Source organism: Rousettus aegyptiacus, unplaced genomic scaffold, assembly GCF_014176215.1.
Source record: "Rousettus aegyptiacus isolate mRouAeg1 unplaced genomic scaffold, mRouAeg1.p scaffold_m13_p_2, whole genome shotgun sequence".
Classification (NCBI taxonomy): Eukaryota; Metazoa; Chordata; class Mammalia; order Chiroptera; family Pteropodidae; genus Rousettus; species Rousettus aegyptiacus.
Window position 1 is genome coordinate 141,315,718 of NW_023416295.1, and position 22,787 is coordinate 141,338,504.

The window sequence follows — 22,787 nt, forward strand, 5'->3', positions numbered from 1 at the left end:
GAGACAGCACTAGGAACTGGCATATTGCCAGACTCTTCCCTAGCAAGGAGTGGATGCCTGGTAATTCCCTTTTTCGGTTGCCTAACATCCAGGGTTCTTGGTAGAATCAGAAAGGCAGAGGGAGTTTCAAGAAACTTCTCATAAAACAGTTGTTCTATTTTAATTTGAGAAATAAGGTATAAGTCATTATCTCGTCTGTGAGATGCTTATACAGAGAGGAGGGAATGAATTTGAAAGCTTCATAAATTTGCTGGTCTACCCTGAGGTAGAAAAACTGTTGACCATTCTAAAATAATCCAGTCCCTACTGTTGTGTACTATGGAGCACATGACATGAGTTGTCCAAGTGGCAAGCAGCACCATCACAAATAAGCACCTGCAATCTTTGAATATCCCATCTGTTAACATTTGACTAGGGGCTCATATTTGACACTTCGTCTTCTTTGTTCCTTCTTTGTATGTTAGTTGGCAGTGTTCTCTTATACCCTAGCTTCTCTGAAAAAATCCCAAAGTGCGTTGTGTGTATGCTTTATAACTGAGATTTTGAAATGTTTTATTTTGATAGACTTCAAATATTCAAGAGTAGTATTCTATGTATACTTCATCCACATTCCTCAAATAAATGTTAATATTTTACCACATTTGCTTTATCACTTTATATCTACCTCTATGTCTGTCTGTCTATCTATCTATCTATCTATCTATCTATCTATCTATCTACCTGCCTACCTACCTACCATCTGTCTAGTATGCATCTAGATAAAGACTAGATATTAAAACTATGTATCTAGTTTTTTTCCTGAGCCAGTGGAAAGTCATTTGAAGACAATATGCCCTTTTACCCTTAGACGTTTATCTTTCTTGTAAGCGAGATGTTATGAACTGCATTGTTTCTCTCTCCCTCTGTCCCAACGAATTCATATGTTGAAGTACTGACCCCTAATGTGATAATATTTTGAGATAAGGCCTTTAAGGAGATAATTAAGGCTAAATGAAGTCATAAGGAAGGGACCTTAATTTCATAGGACTGATGTCCTTATAAGAACAGGAGGAGCCACCAGAGAGCTTGTTCTCTCTCTGAGTGCACAGAGAAAAGGCCACATGAGGACACAGTGAGATGGCAGCTGCCTGCAAACCAGGAAGAGGCCTCACCGGACATCAACCCTGCTGGCACTTTGATCTTGGACTTCTCTGGCCTCTAGAAATGTGATCAAATAAATTTCTATTTTTTTAAGCCACCCAGTCTGTGGTGTTTTGTTATAGCAGCCCTAGCTGACTAAATCATAAGGCCATCGTTTTCCATAACCATAATACGCTGATGAAAAACAATAAATTAATGTTAAAGCAATACTATTCTTCATTTACAGCCATAATTCAAGTGCTATCAGTTGTCCTAAGAATGTCCTTTATCACAAAAGAAATTTCAGATCATGTGTTGTAGTTGCTTGCCATGTTGATTAGCCTCCTTTAATATAGAACAGTTCATCAATCTTTCTTTCTCTTGACATTGAGATGTTTTATAAGTATAATACCAGTTATTCTATAAAAATGTTCTTTAGTTTGAGTTTGGCAGATATTTTGTCATGATCAGATTCAAGTTATGTATTTTTGGCAGGACTACAACAGAAACGATGTGTCTTTTTCAGCACGTGATATCATTGTGTCATTATTACTGATGATGTTGACTATGATCATGTAATTATGGTGGTATCTACCAGGTTTCCCTACCTTTTCTTCTTTTGTAGTTAATAAATGGGGACAAATTCTGTGGGTACAAATTCTGAGACTGTACATATGCTTCTACCCACCAGTTTTAGAACCCACTAATGTTTTCTTGCTTGATTCACTTAAATATTGTTATGGTTGCTTAATGGTGATTTTCTAATTCTATTATTCCTTGCATATTTATTTGTTGGCTTTCAACTGTTACAAATCTTTCCCTTCTCCATTTATGTATTTATAACAAAATAGATTAACATATATTAAAATATGCTATAATCTATATTTAAAAACTGTCCAAATTTGGTGAAAATATATCCATTTATTTCATGAGATACAGCAATAAGACAAAAAAGTTCAATAATTTATATAGAGATGAAGTTGTCATAGATGGAATGGATATTTTGAGTGATAAATACAGAAGAATCAAAATTAGAATCCTGAACGTGAATGAGATCATGTAGTGATAATGTTTAATATGAAAATAAAATATGTTAATGAAAAATAACATATTAGGGATGGGTGGAAGAAGGAAAGCCACAGAGGGCTTCAGAAAGGATGGAGAAATATTTAAAGGGAACTAGAGATGAAGGTTTTCAATGAATCCAAAGGAGTAGAGATTTCCAAGAAAGAAGATTTGATAAACAATGTGACATATCCTATAAGATAAAGACTAAATATGGGTTAAGGTATTTGACTATTTGGTGACCTTAGAAGTTTTAGTTTAGTGACTTGAGCAGATGCTGGAATGAGTTTAGTAAAAATTCAATAGCTGTTGACTAGTTAATGGATAATAATGGAGTTTTTAAGGCCAAGAAAATTGAACATCTCCAGCTCACCTTTTCTTTTTTCTTCAAAAAAACAATCTTACTACATAATAGCATACCGTTTTAGACCAGAGTAAACAGGTGAATGAGTAGTTTGTTCTCCTTCCATAGGTGCCCTAGCCTACATTGCTTAGAAAGGAGGGAACCCATTTAGAAAGATTAAATTTGTTTGATTTAAACTTGATATTATGGCTCTCTATCAATTTTGTCAGACTCTATAGCAGAACACTTAAAAACAATTTTCAATAAATAAATATACTCATTTATTAAGATTTTCAGTAATATTACTTGCTATATTGCCTCTGTCTCTTCTGGTTGACGTACTTTTTAAAAGAGTAATTTGCTCTTTTTAAAATCAGTGATCTGGTGTACAAAAAAATTTAGAAACAGAGGTATTATAGAATGGGATTTTGTTCCTTTACTTTTTGTCTATTTTTTTAAAAAAATAATGTTAATTTAAATAGCAAAGCAAAAATCATTCTTTAGGCACAAAAATCTTCATATGTTACATTTAATATTAGTTTATTTGTAATTATTTGCTTTCCTGGAAAGTTTTTTCTTTTCAAAACAATTTTGAAAAGAAGGATACTGCACCATTGCAGTTGAACAGAGAAGCACATGAAAAATACATAAAAATAAATAGGGCGTTTTTAAATTCCAGAATGTGGACTATTTTGTACTATGCCTGGGAATTTGTTTTCTGAAACTTTGTGCCAACAATATGGTACTAGTTGATATATTTTGCTGCTGCAGAATGATATATACTTGATACCTAGTTAGAGAAGTCTTTTCTTAGAGTTGAACTAAATTTAATTTATAATGTCTGTGAATACATTTTAGATGTCAAAATAAAAATTTATGTTGGAAAGACATGATCTTGTCATCCTATGCCCAATTATTCTTTAAAAAGTAATATTTTAGATTGGCAATAGAAAGCACCTTTTGTTACAGAAAAGAAAAATTCTTGGAGTTTTATTAAAAATTTTATGGCATATTTGAACAACAAAGGACTTGTTAGCACATTTTCAATGTAAGTGTTGAGTTGGAAAAATTGTGTATGTTCACTATACCCAGTTATTTGTAATAAGAATGTTGGAAAATAACGATAGCCAATTCTGTGTGTGTGTGTGTGTGTGTGTGTGTGTGTGTGTGTCCGTCCGTCCGTCCGTCCTAGGGCTTGTGCTGAGTTCTCTCACTATATTTTCTCGTTTTATCCTCACTACAAGTTACAGCTCATAGCCAGGAAGTAGCACAGTCGATCTTTGAATCCAGGTCTAGTTGACTGTAAAACTGGAGATCTTACATCCACCCCATTCACACCAAGGTCTGACTCAGTATATCTTCAGAAGAGTAAAAAAATAGTAAAAAAAATAAACAAGATCCTAGTTCTGGTATTTCTTAACATTATGAAATGAATCAGATGTAAATTTGTTCAAAGCAATTTAGAACTAATTTAGAAATAAAAAGAGAGAAAGCCATCTTTTTGTTTTTATAATTATCATCTTTGGATGTGATATGTATAGTCAAATGAGATGAACTACATATGTTTTCTCTGATATTAGAAAATCTGTCTGAAATTATTTACTGTTAGTTTTGCTCAAGCTGTTAGGAATTCACAAACATTCAAGGTTCAAATTTTCTTTTTAGCCTTTTTATTCCCCTCCAGGTAGTCAATATCATTAAAACTTCTCTGGAAATCTCAGATTCTAACCGGAAAAAAGAATAAAAATACTCTGTCCCACCAATATTGTTTTTTTCCTGATATTCAAAGTGATAAGAAGTAAATTATTTTTAGTTTACCGTAAGCTATCCTATTAGTGAAAACATCTCAACATTTTAATTATTAAGAAAGACTGTTTGTAAGCTTTGCTTCATTCAGTTATGTTAAATTCTTTTTATTTCTCTTCTTTTGTTGGACTTTCTGCTTTCAATGAACTTTTAAATGAACTTTTGAATTGTCTAAAAGAGAAAACCATACAATTACATTTAGCAGCACTTTTCAGAAATGACTTGGCAAGAGAAGTCATAATTATATATATAGACATTTTTAGCTGTTGAAGTTTATGTGGAGTTTTGATGAATATAATTTAGATTCAGATGTTTGAAGGTTTTCTTTAAATTACTTCTTTCTGGTTTAGAATAATAATGTTTATCCAAGTTATATACATCTTCTCTCTTCTATTTGGGGGTGAATCTTATCTTAAGTTTCTGGTTGCTTTTTGGGGGGGAAGGGGAGGAGAGATATAAATAAATTTTGACTTCTCCTCTTATAAGTCGAAGTTTCCACTGATTTCAGTTGTAAACCATCTGCAATTTGAAACCCCCTGGACAATTGAATCCCAAACTTAGTATATTCAAAGGAGGAAGCCAGGAGTTCTGAAAATTTGGTTGCTGACAACAGTAACCAAATCCAGCCTACACCAAGATGCTTTCCAAAATAAGGTAACTGCAGATGTTGAATATGAGTTTCAACACCTGTTCATGCGTTGAGCTTAATGTTCTTCAGTGATGAGGTAGCCAGCACAGGGAGAAAGTCATGGGCTGTAGAATTAGATTAGCTTGATTTAAAGAAAAAAAACCCCACTTTTTATTTTAAAATACAGAGATTCACAGAAGATGCAAAGATATTATAAAGAGGTCCTCTTTACCCTTCACCCAGTAACCCCAAAGATCCACTGTACATATAGCTATAGTACAATATCAAACCCAGGAAATTGACATTGGTATCATGTGGGTGTATAGTTTTAATCATACTTGTAGATTCATATAAGCATCATCACAATCAAGATACCGAATTACTCTGTCAATATAAATATGTCCCTTATGCTGTTTCTTCATAGTTACACTTACCCTTTACCCTGTCACCAGCCCTAAACCTGGGCAACCACTAATCTGTTTTCCATCTCTGTAATTTTGATGCTTGGGAATATTATATTAATGGAATCATACAGCGTGTGGCCTTTTGTGATTGACTTTATTTTTAGCATAGTCTCTGACATCCATTGGGTTAGTGTGTGTATCGCCTTTGTTCCTTTTTATTGCAGTGGATTTGGGGCTATTACAAATAAGCTCCTATTCATGTACAGGTTTTGTGCAACATGAATTTTCATTTCTCTGTGATAAATGCCCAGGAGTACAGTTGCTGGATCATAAGGTAAGTATATGTTTACATTTTTAAGAAACTGCCAAACAATTTTCCAGACTCTCTTTACTACTTCATATTCCCTCTGGCAATGGTAGAGACATCTAGTTTCTCTAGATCATTCCCAGCATTTGGTATTGTCACTATTTTTTTATTTTAGCTTTTCTAATATTTAAGTAGTAACATCAGTATTATCTCATTGTTATCTTATTTTCATTTTCCTAATGGCTAGTGATATTGTACATCTTTTCATGTGTTTATCAGCTATCCATATATATATTCTATAGTGTAATGTCATTTCATATCCTTCGCTCATTTTGTAAGTAGATTGCTTGTTTTCTTAAATTTTGTTGAATTTGGAGAATTTTTAATATAGTAAAATACTAGTCTTTTGTCAAATGACTTTTATGTTTTAAAAAAGCTACATACTTTGGAAAATTCCAAACATATATAAAATTAGATAAAACAGGTTAATGAGCCCTCTTGTATGCATCTTCCACCTTCAACAATTATCAGCCCCTTCTCCACCTTCAAATTATTTGGAAACAAATCCTAGACATCATATCATTTCAGGTATTCATATGTCAATAGGACATTAAAATAGAAGGACTCGTCTGTTAAACAACTATAATAGCAGTCATATTTAAAAGAACACTAATTCTTAATATCAAATAGCTAATTATTTATTACATTTCCCCTTTTTTCATATTTTTTCATTTGTTCTAGCAGAAGGCAAATAATGTCTATACATTGAGATTGGTTGATATGCCTTTAAAGTCATTATTATTCCATAGGTTCCCCCTTTCCAAACTTGTATTTATTTATTTATTTTTGTCACAGGCAACCACAGACAGACATTAGTTATAGCTGTGAAACAGATTTTATTCAGTAACTGCTTATGGTAGGGGACTCCATTCCAATTTGTACAAGGGCGACTGGGCATTTTAAGGCAGAATGAGGTAGGGAAGGGGAGAGAGTAGAGACTCAAATGGAAAATGACAAAGGGTTGGTCAGTGTAAATGTGATTAGACTGGTTTTGTCTCCTAGAGGACACTAACTGAAGTGAAGGTTTTTATCCTCACACTGGCACTGAGACAAGACAGAGGCCTTATCCTTTCTGATAATTACATTTCAAAGGAACAGCTTTCATATGCCTGAGGAGAAGACACCTCTGGTTTGTGGGGGATACATATACATCTCAAAAGAACTGGGAAAAGATTCACAATTATAAACCCTTTTCAATAAATGCTCTAAGCAAGAGAATTCGGGGCCTATTTTCTGGTGTTAACTAGAACAAAACCATAAATCCTTTTGGCAGCCCTGAGTTTTTTCTAGACAAGAACTCAAAAGAGGGCTGGGTCATTCAAAGAACTACACTTTAGGCTGCTAGAAGCCATGTTGAAGTCTTGTCAAGTCCCTTAGCTGGAGTGTAGTGTTCATGCTGAAAGTTTTTACAGTTCTCACTTTTGCTGTGGGTTTTCTTTTTCTTTTTCTTTTCTTTTCTTTCTTTCTTTTTTTTTTTTTTTAATTTTTTTATTTTTGTCCTGAGATGCTTTCCGTGGTCTGTATTTTGGTGATTGGCTCTCCGTGATGTCAATTGATGTGTTCTACCTACTGTATTTCTTGTAAATTTATAGCTAGATCTAGAGATCTGATTGCATTCAGGCTTGCTCTTTTTGGCAAGAATATTTCATAGATGGTGTTGTGTACTTCCAGGAGAAGGTAACTAATTCTGGTTGTTTTTCTTTTTGTGAGATGAGTTACCATAAGCCTAGATTCATTATTTTAGTAGAGATTGAAAAAGTGTGCTATTCTAATTCTATCATTCTTTCTTCATTTATTACATAGAATATCTATCAAGAGAAACGTGTTTTGTGAAACATTTGGTTACCCTGGGGGTATACTTTGTATAGGCAACACAGGACAAATGCTTGTTTCACTTTATTTGCCAATTTTATTCTTGTCGATGTTCAAATGTTTATCTTTGGTCAGTAGAGGCACATATAGGGGAGTCTTTACAGTATTAGTGATTATGAAACCCTTGTTTCTCCCTCCCTTCCTTTATTTTTTGTTACTTTAACAAAATGATCCTGTAAAGAATGCCTTATGTTGGCTTATCCAAGTAGAAAAGATTTGTCTGACAGCTTGAAAGCGTGGGTGAGAAAATTCTAGTTCTCATGTTTTCAGAATTAACAAGCTCAACCAATTAGTAGGTATCTGCCACCATAGAAACACTTGTTTTTGATTACATTCTTATGTATAAAGAATAGCAAGTGGCAGGTCAAGAGTGGGTGTGTGTGTGTGTCCAGAGCATGGAAAAAAAAACTGATTTTCTTCTTTGAGTTTCGTAGAATTTATTGTTTGGTTCACAGCAGTTTATTCTACTCTGCCATGCAAACCTGCTAGAGGATAGTATGCAGAGTGACCATCCCTTCTGGTTTTCCCAAGACTTTCCCAATTTTAACTCTGAAAGTCCCATATCGCAACAGCTCCTCCGTACTAGGCAGACTGAACTGACTGGACACCCTTGATGACAATCCAGTCTCATGTATGAAAATCTCTAGGATCCGGAAATTTTACACTGGAAAATTTTCAGAGGACATTTAGTTGTGTTTGAGTTCAGGAAAATGAAAATGTTCAGGACAGGAAAATGCATTTGTTAAAATGACAGTCTCAAATTGAGCCCCGATGTCTATGGGATTTGTGAAAATGGTATTAAGATTATAGAAATTAGGATTTTAAAAATTCACTTTGATGAATTAAATACCTACTATGCAAAACACTGCTGAATCTGCAAGGAGAACTCAGCTGAGTTAAGACAGAAACAAATACCATTCTTCAGTGGAATATTAAGTTACTTCGCATGTGGTTTGGTGACTGGAAATATAGCAACACTGCGATATGTCAGTGAGAAAATCAAATAATGAAATTGGCTCAAAGAAAATGGAAATGTTATATGAAACAAGGTGCTATGAAAGCCATTAGGATAATGAAGCTCTGCCCAGAGGATATTAAATGCATTCCTGTGCTGCTTAATGGCAGGGATACGTTCTGAGAAATGTACATTTCATCACTGTGTGAACATCATAGAGTGCACTTACACAAACCTATGTGGTATAGCCGACTGTACGCCTAGACTGTATTGTATTGCCTATCGCTCTTAGGCTACAAGCCTATGCAGCATGTTACTATAGAAAGCAACATGAGAATAAATCAAACTCAAGAGAAAATGTTGCAAACAAGAGACATAGTAAACATGAGATGTGTGAGGCTGCTGCTGGTATAACATAGCATACTCTTGTACAATGAACTTTTTTGCTGTAAAGAAAGAGTACACTGTAAAACAATGATAAAAAAGGTATAGTATAGTATAGTATAGTAAATATGTACACCAGTAATGTAGTCATTTATTATCATTATCAAGTATTATGTACTGTACATAATCATATGTGCTATAGTTTTATATGACTGGCAGCATAATAGGTTGGTTTATACAAAAATTCTCACGAACACGTGAGTAATGAGTTGCACTACGATGTTCTGATGATTACAACATCACTAGGTGATAGGAATTTTTCAGCTCCATCATAATCTTATAGGAACACCATTGCATATGTTGTCCATCATTGACCGAAATATTGTTATGCAGTGCATGACTGGTAATAATAGATAAGCACCGCTGCTGGCCAACAGTGGATATTTATATAAAGTAGAAACAAATGTAGGCATGGGACATGGAGGGTGCATGATGTTTGAGTTAGGGCACCTTTTGCTCGTTTGGATGGTTTAGGAAAAGGCCTGCCTTCCTCAGAGCAGATGCAGCCAGTGTCAGGCGTAGGGGTTGCTGAATGGAGCATGGGCTGGATCTCAACTCTTACAGGTCACCTCATGTCCACTTCCTCAGCTGGCTTCCTTGTGCCAGCACAGCCTGCACAACACATCTGAGTATCTGACTTCAGTCTTCCAGCTGAATTAAAAGAGTCCAGTGAACAAGAAAAACGTTGAAAGCCAAATTAAAGCTTTGTCTCCTAAGAAAATATTTTGTTCTCTTTCTCTTCTCCTTCCAAGAAAGAAGGAGCTTATAAAACTTGAGATAGATGTTCTTTTTCCATCCTTATCCTAGCTGAATTTTTTTATTCGTTAGTGTGTGTGTGTGTGTGTGCGCGCGCGCGCGCCTGTGTGTGTCATGAAGGATATGAGCCACAGGGTTTTAGCATTTCTAGCGGAATTGTGATCACTATTCTAATAATGGCTACTTTAGGTGCTTTTATGGGCTGGCACTGTGTTGGAGCCACTTACACACCTTAATCTCATTGAAATCCTTTTAATAATCCTGTAAGATAGAAATTATGATGAGCGTTTTATAGCTGAGACACCTGCGACCCAGAGAGACCGAGGGGCATACCTAGTTTCTCAGTTTGTACCTGAATGAGCCAGGCTTCTCTGCGACTCCATGGCCTGTGGTTGTTGCACCACAGCTGGCTGCCCCAGGTACATCTTTTAAGAGTTTAGCATGGCAAACCCTTAGCAGTCCCTCTAGCAACCAAGGCATCACCACAGAGATAGTTAAAACTTAGCAAACTGTGAATATTACTCTTAAAATATTAGTAAAATATAAATGGATACAATTAAAGATGTGAATATATATGAATAATATGACTGGGCCTGGAATTTCTACTTACTTTGGCAACTTCACAACTTAGGCCTTTTATATGATATTTCAAAATGAGACTCAGGTCTATAAGGAAATTAGGAGAAAGCTTTAAAAATTACATAACTAAAAGAAGCATGTATTTGAATAAAATTATATATACTTAATTATTACGGATTCTTGACTTCCACAACACTCATAGAGAATTTATATAAACATTAAAACCCTGACAATTATATGAATAATGATTGTTTGTATGTTATATATACTGTTCTAAGGCCTACTGTGATTCTTATTTCTACTCTGAAGTATTAGGTATAGCTTTTTCCTCAGCTTTTGGTGTGTATGAGCATTGGAATTTAAAATAAAATTAAATTGCCTAGATTGGAAGCTTTAAAAAAATCACCTTTTTAAAAAAATGCAGAGTATATTTGATTTTAATATAAAAAATAGAGTTCCAAGAAAAATAAAACTTGAATCCCACCAAAGTAAAATTCTTGTAGGAAAAATGAATTTTAAAGGTGTTTTCCAAGATTGTGCAAGAATAATCGATCCTCACTTTCTAGTCCTTGCAGCTTTGATGGCCAATGACCCCCCCTACACACACACACACACACACCTTACATATAAAGGGGATGAGGAGTAGGTACCCAGAAAATGGGCTACTCTCTCTAGATGAGTTTGTTTGGACCAGGAAAAGGCTTTCCTTCTCCAGCATGGACACTGCTTGCATCCCTGTGAACTGTAGTATTTTCTTAGGCCACCTCCTCTGCTGTAAGCTTTCGGTCGGTCATAGCACAGCCATTGTTGCAGGGAGATAATTTAGTTCAGGAGAAGCTGTGGTCTGCAGAAAGCTCAGGCTGCCAGATGCCCTCCTTAGCCTCTGTGCGAACTCTGTGCACAAAAATCACGTGTGTTTGAGAGAATCTGGACATATCGTCTGTTGTTATGAGTTGCTTCAGAGCGTGTACACGAGGATGCAGGCAGAGGGCTATGCAGGGTCCTAGATTGAAAGGTGGATTGGAGAAAGTGTCTTTTGTAAAGGTTTAAGTGAGACTTCCTCCTCTCCATGCCCTAAATCTAAGCTGTCTAGATGTGTAGCACAGACCCCAGCATACATTACTCATCCAGTTACAAGCATAAACGTGGGATAGAGAGAGACCCAGTAGGGCCAGCCTGGCCCATGTTCTACATGGATGCGACAAGTAGAAGAGAAAGTACTGACCTGTAGGACAAGGTGACCTCTCCCACTAGCAGTGGAGACCTAATCTGTATCCTGGATACTGACCATAAGCTTTTAAAATCCTAGGCAGCAGGTCAGAATTGAGACCATGGGGGAGAGGCAGCCCCCAAATATCACATAATGACATTGATTATTTCAGATTAAAGTCACTGGAAAACCAGCTGGTACAAGAAGGGTATGTTGACCTTCCGTTTTTACCTTGCATGCAAGAAATAAATGTCTCCTATGAAAGGTGCCCTTCTTGCACCAGTGGAGGAGGGGCTGAAAGAGACATCCCTATAGCTAGAGTTAAGGAATTCAAGGCTGAAAAGCCCGTATAAACAAACCTTGTTTCTTTACTGATTTATTGCCCACGCCCTAACTTTGCTTAGATTCTTCACTAATGAGCACTTAAACCTGTTTCTTTGTCCTGTCAAATCCTCACAAATTTATTGTTTCTTTGTCTAAATAGCAGAAAAAGCTGCCTGCTTTGATTATTTCTCTGAGCATCATTTATAATCATCTGTGTGCACATATTAAATTGGTTTTTCTCCTGTTAACCTGGTCTTGTGTCAGTTTTCTTGTTAGTCCAATCATATGAACTCAAGGGGACAGTAGGGGAAATTTTTTTCCTCCTACACGGACCTAAAGAGTCCTGTGACAAGGGTGACACCAGGTAAGGACTGGAACAGGCTTAGGGAGAAGGGAGCTCCCTGTAGCTGAGCAAAAAGGAGATAGAATCAACATCAATCATATTTAGGGATATTCTACTGCTATTCGAACTTTCAGGATTTTCAAGCTGCAGTTTAACATGCTTTGATTTAGATTTCAGACACTTGACTGAAACATTGTGAGGAGTGGATCAGGTATGGGAAAGTGGGCTGCCTATGGCGCTTACAGGGAACCCTCATTGCCCAGGGTGGACTGTGCCCACTCCAGTTCCTGCGCTGCTACCTGAGCTCCTCTCCTCTTGGCCCCTGTAGGCTTTCCCTGCTCTCCCATCTTCTCTGTCCTCCAGGCCCAGGTCGAGTCTCACCTTTTCCTTGTAGCTTCCCTTCCTTTTCTAACCTATGTTAATTTCTTCCTTCTCTGACTCCTTTTGTCCTTTATCACATGTTCCCCTCCTTGGGGCAGTGCAGAAAGTACAGAAAGGCCTTGTGGTATAGTGTGAGTGCCAGGTCAGGCACCAGATACATCATAGTTTGCCTTTGTTGTTGCTGTTGTATGTGGGAGTGGTTAAAGGATTAATACATATGCTTAGAACAGTTTCTGACCCATGGTTTGTACTTGTTGAGAAGGAATAAATTTTCTTCTATCTTTTTAGGTCTTCTAGCTGGTTTAATAATTAAATCGACATAAGACAGATTAGCAAGAGAAAATAAGCAAATTTGGTTGCATATGTACATATGGGAACCAACCCCACATACATGAGCAAGTCAGAGACTCCAACATACATCAGAAGTTCAGAGACAGAAAGGAAGAATGAGGTATATCTGACATTTTGAGCTGAGGATGAGGTAAAGTGCCTTGAGGCTTCAGAGGGAAGAAGACTGGATGTTTAGCAATTAGGAGATTTCCTTGCCCTATAGATAGGTGATAAAAAGGTATTTCTGGTAATTACTCTTGTTATGGGAAAGGCTCAAAATTTAAAAATTTTAAGGGAGAAACAAAAGGTTTCTCTTGAGCTTGCAGTGTCTCAATTGCTTTTAGCTCAAAATAATCCACATGCCAGTGGCTCTGTTCTGAACCCCTTCACCCTCAATAATTGTTAGCTGATATTTAAATGTTAAATGTATGCATTGATCCCTTTCATATATTGCCTCTAGATCTTAACTCAGTGCCCAATATTTTGCTTGTTAAATTGAATATTGCTGTTAGAATAGCTTCTCATTTTCATAGTGATGAACTTGTAGTGGCTTTTTTGTTAATTTCCTACATTAGTCAGGTTGTATACTGGTATCCTGAATTATCATTCTTATAAACACATGTTATTAATATGTTTGTACTTCTGGGAGTAGTATCTGAAAAGTAGGGATCGACCGAGAGGTAGCAGAGTATTGCTGGTTAAGGGCACAGTTCTGGATTTATATTCTGACTTCCCTCACTTACTACTTGTGGGACCTTGGGACAAGTTACTTGACCATTAAAGGTTCAGTTTCTCCATTTGTAAAATGAAGATATTAATACCGCACATCTTATAGGTATGGGCCAAGGATTATACACGTAATAATTGTGCCTGGGGTGCAGTAGGCATTCACTGAATGGGAGCTGTTATTATCATGGTGGTTTTTGTTAGCATAAAGTGTTTATCCCATTTTATCAGGATGGTCCCAATAATAAATACTCTTTTTCACTAGCTTAATTGTAATTAATCTATCAGTCCTTATATCCCAATAAGAGCTTCAGAAAATATGATTATGTTATCATTAGCTATTTTTAATCTTTTTCTTAGTGTAAAAGTTTACTTGTACACCTGTACAAATGTGTATTGCAAATAACGGTGATTTCATTTGTGTGGGTTGCTTAGAGTCTCTGGTGTTCAACAAGTTTGGGCTGGTCAGAAAGGGAAAACTGTCTATGGCCATGCTACCCTGAACAAGTCCGATCCCGTCTGATCTTGGAAGCTAAGCAGGGTTGCGGCTAGTTAGTACTGGGATGGGAAACCACCTAGGAAGACCAGGTGCTGTAGGTGTAAAAAAATTAAAAAATAAGGGATCGATCATAAGCTGACAAGGTCCTTGCAATCTGTGAGGTCAACCAAGGACAACCCATAGCAAATGCTATCTTACATCATGGTTAGGGAAGAGACCTCACAATGCAGCTAAAAAGCATGGAACTGGCCATCAGAAGACTCAATTCTATTTTGAGATTTATTGCTAGATCTGGATCTATTATCTGGGGTTAGCGCTCTGTGTTCTGCCAACCTTATATTGATCTTCCAAGGATTAAATGTTAGACTGGACTAAAAAGCCATACAAATACATAACATGTATCTTCTTGTAATGGATTCTTATTTTGGAAAATTAAATATTCTGGTTAGTAGATAGTTTTTATATACACATCAAATTAATGACCAACTAACACGAAATTAAAATACATTAAAAAAAATTAACACAAAACATACTGCTAAATAAATGTAACAACACACACTTTTCTTATTTATCCTTGTTATAAGGTCTCTCCACCAATATGGACTAGAACCTCTCATCTATTTCTAGATCTGATATCACAGAAACTTCCAAAATAACTGCTGTCCACCATTTCTCTGTTCAGATTTCTGGGCCCTTTGCTCTTTGTCTTGAAACTCAGAATAAGCACTGTAGCATTGTCTTATAGTACTGCTGCTGCTGTGCTGGAAAACTGGATTGGGTCATCTTTGCACAAAGCCCTTCAATGGCTGCTCATTGCCATCAGAATAATGTCCAAAGTCCACAATGGAATGTGAAGGTTTGTGGTGAAGTGGCCCCTGCCTGCTTCTCCAGCCTCCCTGCTCACCACTCTGCCAATATTAGATCCTGATGCTAGAATGAACTTTTTTCACTTCCTTCATACTGCTTGTCCTCCCTCAATCCTAGGCCTTGGTACATGTGTCTTATTACTTCTCACCTAATTCACTTCTTATTTTCCTCAGGGGTCAGTTTCGTTATCACTATTGTGAGTCATCTTCATCTCCTACTCTCTATTTCTGTTCTTCTCTGTGGGGCTGGTTAATCATCTCACAGTGCAGTGACAGCCTCCCAGCTCAGCTCACACTCTCCTTCTAACTATCTTTTTTTCACTTAGAATTCCTGAATCGGCTTATTATATACATGGAGCTTGCATTTTAACCTGCAGCAATCACTATATACATTACCTTTAAAAAGGATACATCTTAAAAGACTAAAAATTGTGCACTGCCTCAGTTCATTCAATTGTATGAAAAACTTTTATTATAGTTCTTATTACAGATCTGTATGAACTAATAAAGATAATAAAGATGGACATTTTTATTTTTAATTACAAAGAAGTCATTGTGTTATTTACATTCAGAAATGCCATTTAATAAACAATCTGTGTTGAAGGTGTGCTTAATAAACCAGCTCCATTTTACTTTTATGCTATATGAGATAGTGAATACTTTGGTTTTGGATTTGGGTCTCACCTCTGCTACTTGCCAGATCCTGAATGAGTACCTCCTTTAGACTCATTCACAAGATAGACTCACAGGACTGATGTGAGAGTTACATAAGATTAAAAGTGTAAAGCGCTTAACACAGTGACTGACACAGATTAAGTGCATTATGTAGTCCCTATTATTAATAAATCGAAAACTTACCTGAGACTATTAATGACAGAAAGGGTGATGTCACCAAAATTGAATTTTTGCTACATATATAAGGAATAAAAATTAAGGCCTATGACTAAATTCATTGTAGAATATAAATTAGACCCTCTGACTAAATTAACAAAGTCTAAACTCATTGACCTTTTACACTGAAGGACTGTGACCTTTTGCAAGTTAGTTAACGTTTCTGGCTTCATTTTCTTTTTTTTTTCCCCTCACTTGTACAACTACTTAAGTTGTTTTGGGCCCTTCTAGTTCTTACTTTGATTTTCAAATAGTTAAGAGAACTGAAATTATATTCCTTTATGTATTCTCTGTCTTTATTTCTGTGTGCGATAATCTAAGTAAATATTTCTTTGTAAATAACATACTGAGTTAAGGGTTTGATATTTCTGGAAGAAAATTTTGTCACAGCAGCAGAATGAAGTATCCAAGGTCAATTTGGGTTTCTGAGTAGGTATAACTGAGAAATTCATCAATATCTTAGCATAGTTAGTTCCTTCCTTTCAGACTATGCCTTTGAATAACGAAAGGGACATCAAAGATTGTTCTGCTCCTCTGTAGATGAAGTACTTTATGGGTTCAAGGAGAATGCATTAAAAGGAGAAATTTTTTTTTTTATTTTTGTTAAGTTTATAATTTTTTCTAATGTGAGCTGTTTCTTTGCTACTTTGGTCAACTGAAAAATCTTTTTTCTTATTTCAAAGAGAAGCAGAATTCTGAATTTCTATTCTAAAAAAGCTCTAAATTTATTTATTTTTTTGGTCATAGTATATGACTCTTTGTTAATCTACTTTATTCCCCTGAAAGAGTAGGATAAATTAAATTAGTATGATGGGTATTCTGGAAGGAAGTTCATATACAGCTTTTTATAATTTATCAATACAGTGTTAAATAGTAACAACTCATTGTGTCTGAGTTGTTTGCTGCTGGAGCTGGTATCATGGCAAAATTTATCAGTCTTTTTTTTATATTGATGTATTCTGAGAAGGGCTGGAAAGTATAATATATCTTCCTTTAAACCACCGGATTTTAAAGTAAGGGAGACAGTACCATATAAGTGGCATTCTTATTTTAGACCCTGCTTTAGCAATGGAGGGTAAGGAAAACACAGAAAAAGAAAGGTTGATTGGAGAAAAATAAATATTTTATAAATTCTATTTGGGTCCATAAGCATTTATTGATCATCTTACTATATGAATCAATTATCTGTTGACACAATAATTTTATGTTAACAAAGCTCAGTGACTTAAAATGATAAATATTCATTTAACCTTCAAGATTATGGTTAGGTGATTCAGTGTGGCTGGTTGTCCTGGTCTCAGGTGAGACTTCTCAATGGGATTTGGGGCCTCAGTAGCTATGGAGGGTGAACTTCAGAAAGAAGTTACATTTAGCTCTAAATATTAAAAGTATGACCAGCTGAGAAGGTGGAGGTTAATAGTCAGAAAATTTGGGTTCAGAAAAATGAAAAATTCAAAGTTAGGGGGAGTACAGATTAGGAACTTTACTTCGGATAATCTTGATCTGATTTTATTTGTCTAAAGTCAGAAATTATTAAAAATGCAGAATTTGATAATGCCAATACCCCTGGTTTTTTTTTTTTTTTTAAAAATCCAACCGAGAAAATTTAAAAATCTTATTGCTTTTATTCAATTATTCATGGAGTCAAGCGGCATCCCATTTAGCAAATAGGAAGGCATTCCTAGGAGCTCTACAAAATGAAAGACTTTTATATGCAGAAAGGGGCAGGACAAGGAAGGTACTAGCAAAGAGTAGATTGTTTGTGGCAAGGTCAACTTCTTTTAGGGGACTGCAGGGGCCTGTCAGGTGGATTGCCTCACTAGTGCTGACCAGGGAATTCTAGATTGATTGATTTAAGATTCTACTCCTGGGAGAGGTGGAAACCTCAAAGTTAGGTAGTTCCAAGTCCTGGTTTGGTGATATGGGCTTAGCACAACTGACTCCAATTTGAGCCTGTTGTTTCTTTCTTAATACCTCAAACTTAAGTTAAAAAAATTTTTTTTTTCAACATGGAAGGACCTTGAGGTTGTGCTAATTGAAGTAAGACAAATGAAAAGAGACAAATATCATATATGATTTCACTCACTCACGTGGAATATAAAAACAAAAAAATAAAACAAATAAACAGAACAAAAACAAACGTATAGAGGCAGATACCAGATTGGCGGTTAGTGGAGGGGAAAGAGGGAGGTGGGAAAGCAAAACAGGTAAAGGGGCTCAATTGTATGATGACAGAGGGAAACTAGACTTGTTGGTGAGCATAATGTAATACATACAGATACTGATTTATAACGTTGCACAGATGAAGCTTATACAATGTTATAAGCCAATGTTACCTCAAAAGAATCAATTAAAAGAAATTTTTTAAATCTATTTTTATACGCAATTGCAAATTATGAAGGGTTTGCTCAAGTGGGGGATCAACTAATCCCTTGGCATTTCTTTTTAAAATTTTAGTAGGTTTCTCTCTATATTTTTTCAGTTGTTATTTATGATGTCATCAGTTGGCGAAACATCCAAAGATCACAATAGTTTAGACCTGAAAGGAACTATGAAACTATTTATCTAGTCTCCTTGACAAGGGGAATAAACAGATCTCCTGTAGACTTGTTCCAAGTCATGTGACAAATGGGAATAGAATGCTGGACCCTTGGTTCCCATCCTATTCGTTTCCTCAGAAGTTTGGTTTTGTTGTTGGGATTTTCTCTGGCATAGAAGGAAAAATAATGGAGACTTCGACTGAAATTGAAAATTATCGGTGATGGAATTTGCATAGTGCCTTGTAAGTCTTTTTCAGATAGTTTGGCTTGTGATTGATATGAATAGCTGAGGAAACTATTGTTTTAGTGTTTTGGTTTCCTCCTCCTCTGTAAAAAAGAAATTATAATGTCCTCATAGAATTGTAAGTGGTAAATAAATTACTACAGTGTAATCACTTAGAGTTGCATCATGCACATATTAATTATTTCTATTTTTAATATTATTGTTAATAATATTATTGTTTGTTATTGTGTTGTGTTCTACTTCACAGAGCATACATACATCATGGATTAATGGGCAAAATTCCATTGTCCAATTTTGTTGTGGGAGAAGAGGAAGGGATACAGAGAATTTAGCTTTTAGGGAGCTCTTACCTTGTATTTACCAAAAAAGCAGGCTGTATCGTTTTGGCTTATTTTCTCATTTAATATTGGTGACCAATAGAAAAACAGAAAGTCTTTTAAAACAGAAGTCTTTAAAATAGGTCATTTTTTTTCAGCCACTGCTCCATATCATTCTAGGCTTTCATTGCTTTGGGATACTATATTTTAAGAATAAATTATTTGGTACCTAACGGATCTTAACTGCTTGAGAAAATGGAATTTTCTCATGGAAGAAGACTTTCTAAACAAAAAGGGACACTTTATAAGTATAACTTGCTGAAATAACCATCATAGTGAGCATGCAGTGAGACAAAATATGAATTTACCTAAGCTTAACATTAAAAAATCCTAAACATTGTGGTTTGTTGTTTTATGGAAGGGAAACCACTTCTAATTTTTACACGGTGTTAAAATAAACCAGCAACAGACGTAACCTGAGAAATGAAGCTTCCAAAAGCAGACCAACTCTAGAAGCAGTACTTTATTCAGATGTATTACGACTCCAGCCCATTCCAGCACCTTTTTCTTGCCACATTCCCATTCCCCTTCTTGCAGCCATTTCTCTTACATCAAGGAATAGGAGAAATATCCAGGGTTGGTCTTTGTTGAGTTACCCTAAAACCGATAGTCAAAGTAAAGGCAGAGCCGAAAGACCATGCTTAACAGTGCTTTAATCTTTTTGGAGTCAAAGACCCAGTTAATCCTGAAGATCAAATCCAATGACTTTGCCTCAGAAATATATGCAGATGCAAACATACAAAGTCTTGTGTACAGTCTTGTGGTGGACTTCCTCAAGCCTATTTTGGAACATTAGCGATGCACTCGCATTGTGAAAATTGACAGTATTCCTGTTCTTCCTCCTTGCCAAGTTCCCTTTTGAGAGCTAAGGAAGAAGAATTGAAATGTAATGCTTGGAGATGGATCTAGTCCAGAGATTGCTAAAGGCTGACTCTCTGTAGTGTTTGTTTGTTTGTTTTCGGTGGAGGAGCAGGCAGAGGGCTTACTTCTTTTTCTCCAGTCATTAAGCACTTAAAAGGTCAGATCTTCAGCTGATTGTAAATGGGAAGAGGAAAAGGGAAGTGAGAAGGAAAAGGACTGCCTCTGAGTGACTGTCACCTCTGTAACTGTTAACAAAACAGAAGAACCACATATATTTTGTAAGCAATTGTCAAGGTCGACATTTCTTTGTGGTGCGAACCCATTCAGGTCTTGCAAAAGGATCTCTGTTGTGTAGAAAATTTCTATTGTGCAAGGAGACTGCATTCAAATGAAAAGTTTGAGATTCTGGGGAGAAATCCTGTAAGGAGAAATTGGATTTAAAAGAGTAAAATCAACAGGGTAGGGGAAATAAAAATGAGTAGGAAATGCTTGCTGGATTATGTGATTCAATTTGACTCTTTTCCTCCATTTTGTACTTTAAAAGATAGAAATTTGTGGATAGGTGAAAACGACTTGTTTAAGGTTTTGCTTGGGGTTTAATAATAGCCGCTTCTTGCTTCCCTTTCGTTGTCATTTTTAAAGCCAACCAATCACATATCTTATATATGGGTATATGGAGTTTCCACTTTGTAGTAGTGAGTGCTCTGTGGAAGATTCAGGGTCCACAGAAGTTGACATTCTTATAACTTAGTTTGGTTCTGAAGGCTATAGGCAGGTGAGAAAATTATCCACAGTATATGGGTAACTTCTGATTCCACCACTGGTTTACCTTGGATAAATTACTTAACCTCACACAGTCTTGGCATCCTTGGTTTTTAAGGGTAAGACATTGGTGACATATTTTGTACCTCTCACATTAAGTAGGTTAATGAACTCCTATCTCGTTTAAGGTCATTGAGTCTGATAACAAGTATAACCATAAAGTTACCAGAGAGCCTGGATTATTTGGTATTAGATGGGATAAGCATTTATAGCTAACAGTGCTTGGTCCTGTTCCATATATTATCTCATTAATCCTCACAACTTTTCTGTGAAGTATATACTATTATTTCCCCTTCTTTTATAAGTGAGAAAATGAACTCTACAAAGATGTTAAGAAACTTGCCCAAAGTCTTTCAGACAGCAAGCAGCAGAGGTGGGAGGCTGAAATCTAGGTGGTCTGTCTCCAGAAGCCACACCGCTAGCTTTGGTCTTTTTCCAGCCCTTTTCAGAGCCTACAGCATATGTACATTGAAAGGAGAAGTTAATGGTGGTAGACTGTGACACTTACTTAAGATTTTATTTTTTCTTTCTTGTTTCAGGTATCTGACAGCAAGCAATAATAGAAATTTCCTGCTTACCATGAGGCCATTCTTCAAAAGGGCCACCTTGGTTATAAGTTATGTAAGTACATATATGCTTTTGAAATATTTGATAAGGGATGTACCACTTTAACTTCGCTCAAAGTCATGATCCAGATTATTTAGTAGAATCAGCAATGAATTCCTACACCTTGATCTAAGGATCAAAGTGTTAACATGCCGTAAATGTTACAAAGCAATAGAAGGTATGTGTGAAAGCATTCTAGGGATATTTGAACTCAATGACACAGATAGTGTGAACTACAGTATTTTATGAGTTTCTTTCAAAGTGCTGATGCTGAGTTGTCTCAGCATCACAAACCTGTTTCAGTTCTCTATTACTGCATAACTACCCCAAAGTGCAGTGCCTTAAAACAACAACCACCATATACTGTCCTAACTGCTTTAGTTTGGGCAGCATCTACTTGGATGGTTCTTCTCACTATGATTTTTAGCTGGGATTACTTGAACAAAGTCATGCAGCTATCAGATGGGCTCGGTGGTCTTTGTCTGGTAACTCGTCCTCTAGGGCCCCTTTCTGTGGCCGCCCTCTCTAGCAGGATAGCCAGAACCTCTTTATAATATGGCAGCAGGGTTTTACAAGAACAAACCTAAAATTGCAGGGCCTCTGAAGGATCAGGCCTAAAACAGACACAGTGTACCTTCTACCATATTCTCTTGGATGATGCAAGTCACAAGACCAACCCAGATTTAAAAGATGAGGCAGTTGACTCAGTTTCCTAATAGGAAAAGCAAAATGTACATACAATGAGGGTAGGAATTCTTGGTGGTGATCTTTGGTGACTGTCACGTTAGTCATCTTTTTATGTGCTTGGATGTTTCTATTCAAGGAGATTAGGAGACAGGTCTCTAATGCTATTGCTGTTTCTCTTAAATTTCCTGACAAAATTTATAATACGTTTTGATAGGAAACTTAGAAAAATGTCTTTGAATTGTGATGTTAATAATTAATGTGATTTTTTTCTCAACACTAAAACATGTTTATGGAAGAAGATGAGTATGGAAAAATTGAATGAGTAGGGTAACTTGACTGGACAATTTCAGCAAAAGAGGCAAAACATTTTTCTAAAGAATTCCCCAGTGTATTTGCAGCATGATAGAACCAGTTAGTGAAAAAATTTCATTGGATAACACAAAAAACCCTCCCTGGGGTTTTTGAAATAATCTTTCATAAGTGTTCTACTTTAGGGCATTTAAGGGTTGGAGCATTTCCAAATGTATTCATTCAAGACACAGCAGTATTATCTACCATCTTTTAAATTAATTTTCACAGGGCTGTGTGAGTGGAATGGTTAAGAAATTGCGTGTTAGAGACCAATGAATGGCATGAGTTCAACTCCTGGATCTTGCAGTTTAATAGCTGTGGGAGGATTCTAGGCAAATGACCTCTAAGCCTGGGCTTTCTCATTTACCTCTAGGATTGTGAGGCCGCAGGT

General features: G+C 36.1%; 1 protein-coding gene and 1 pseudogene across 4 annotated transcripts in view; both read left to right on the top strand.

Annotated features, from left to right (window-relative positions):
- TMTC1 (transmembrane O-mannosyltransferase targeting cadherins 1) overlaps nucleotides 1-22,787 on the top strand; it is a 228,356-nt gene that overhangs the window by 82,694 nt on the left and 122,875 nt on the right. For all 4 annotated transcript variants that reach the window (XM_036236727.1, XM_036236728.1, XM_016152030.2 and 1 more), the window contains one exon: nucleotides 21,292-21,373. In XM_036236727.1, the coding sequence (XP_036092620.1) occupies nucleotides 21,292-21,373 (82 nt within the window). The remainder of the gene's footprint in view (nucleotides 1-21,291; nucleotides 21,374-22,787) is intronic.
- On the top strand, nucleotides 14,134-14,252 carry LOC118614088 (annotated as a pseudogene).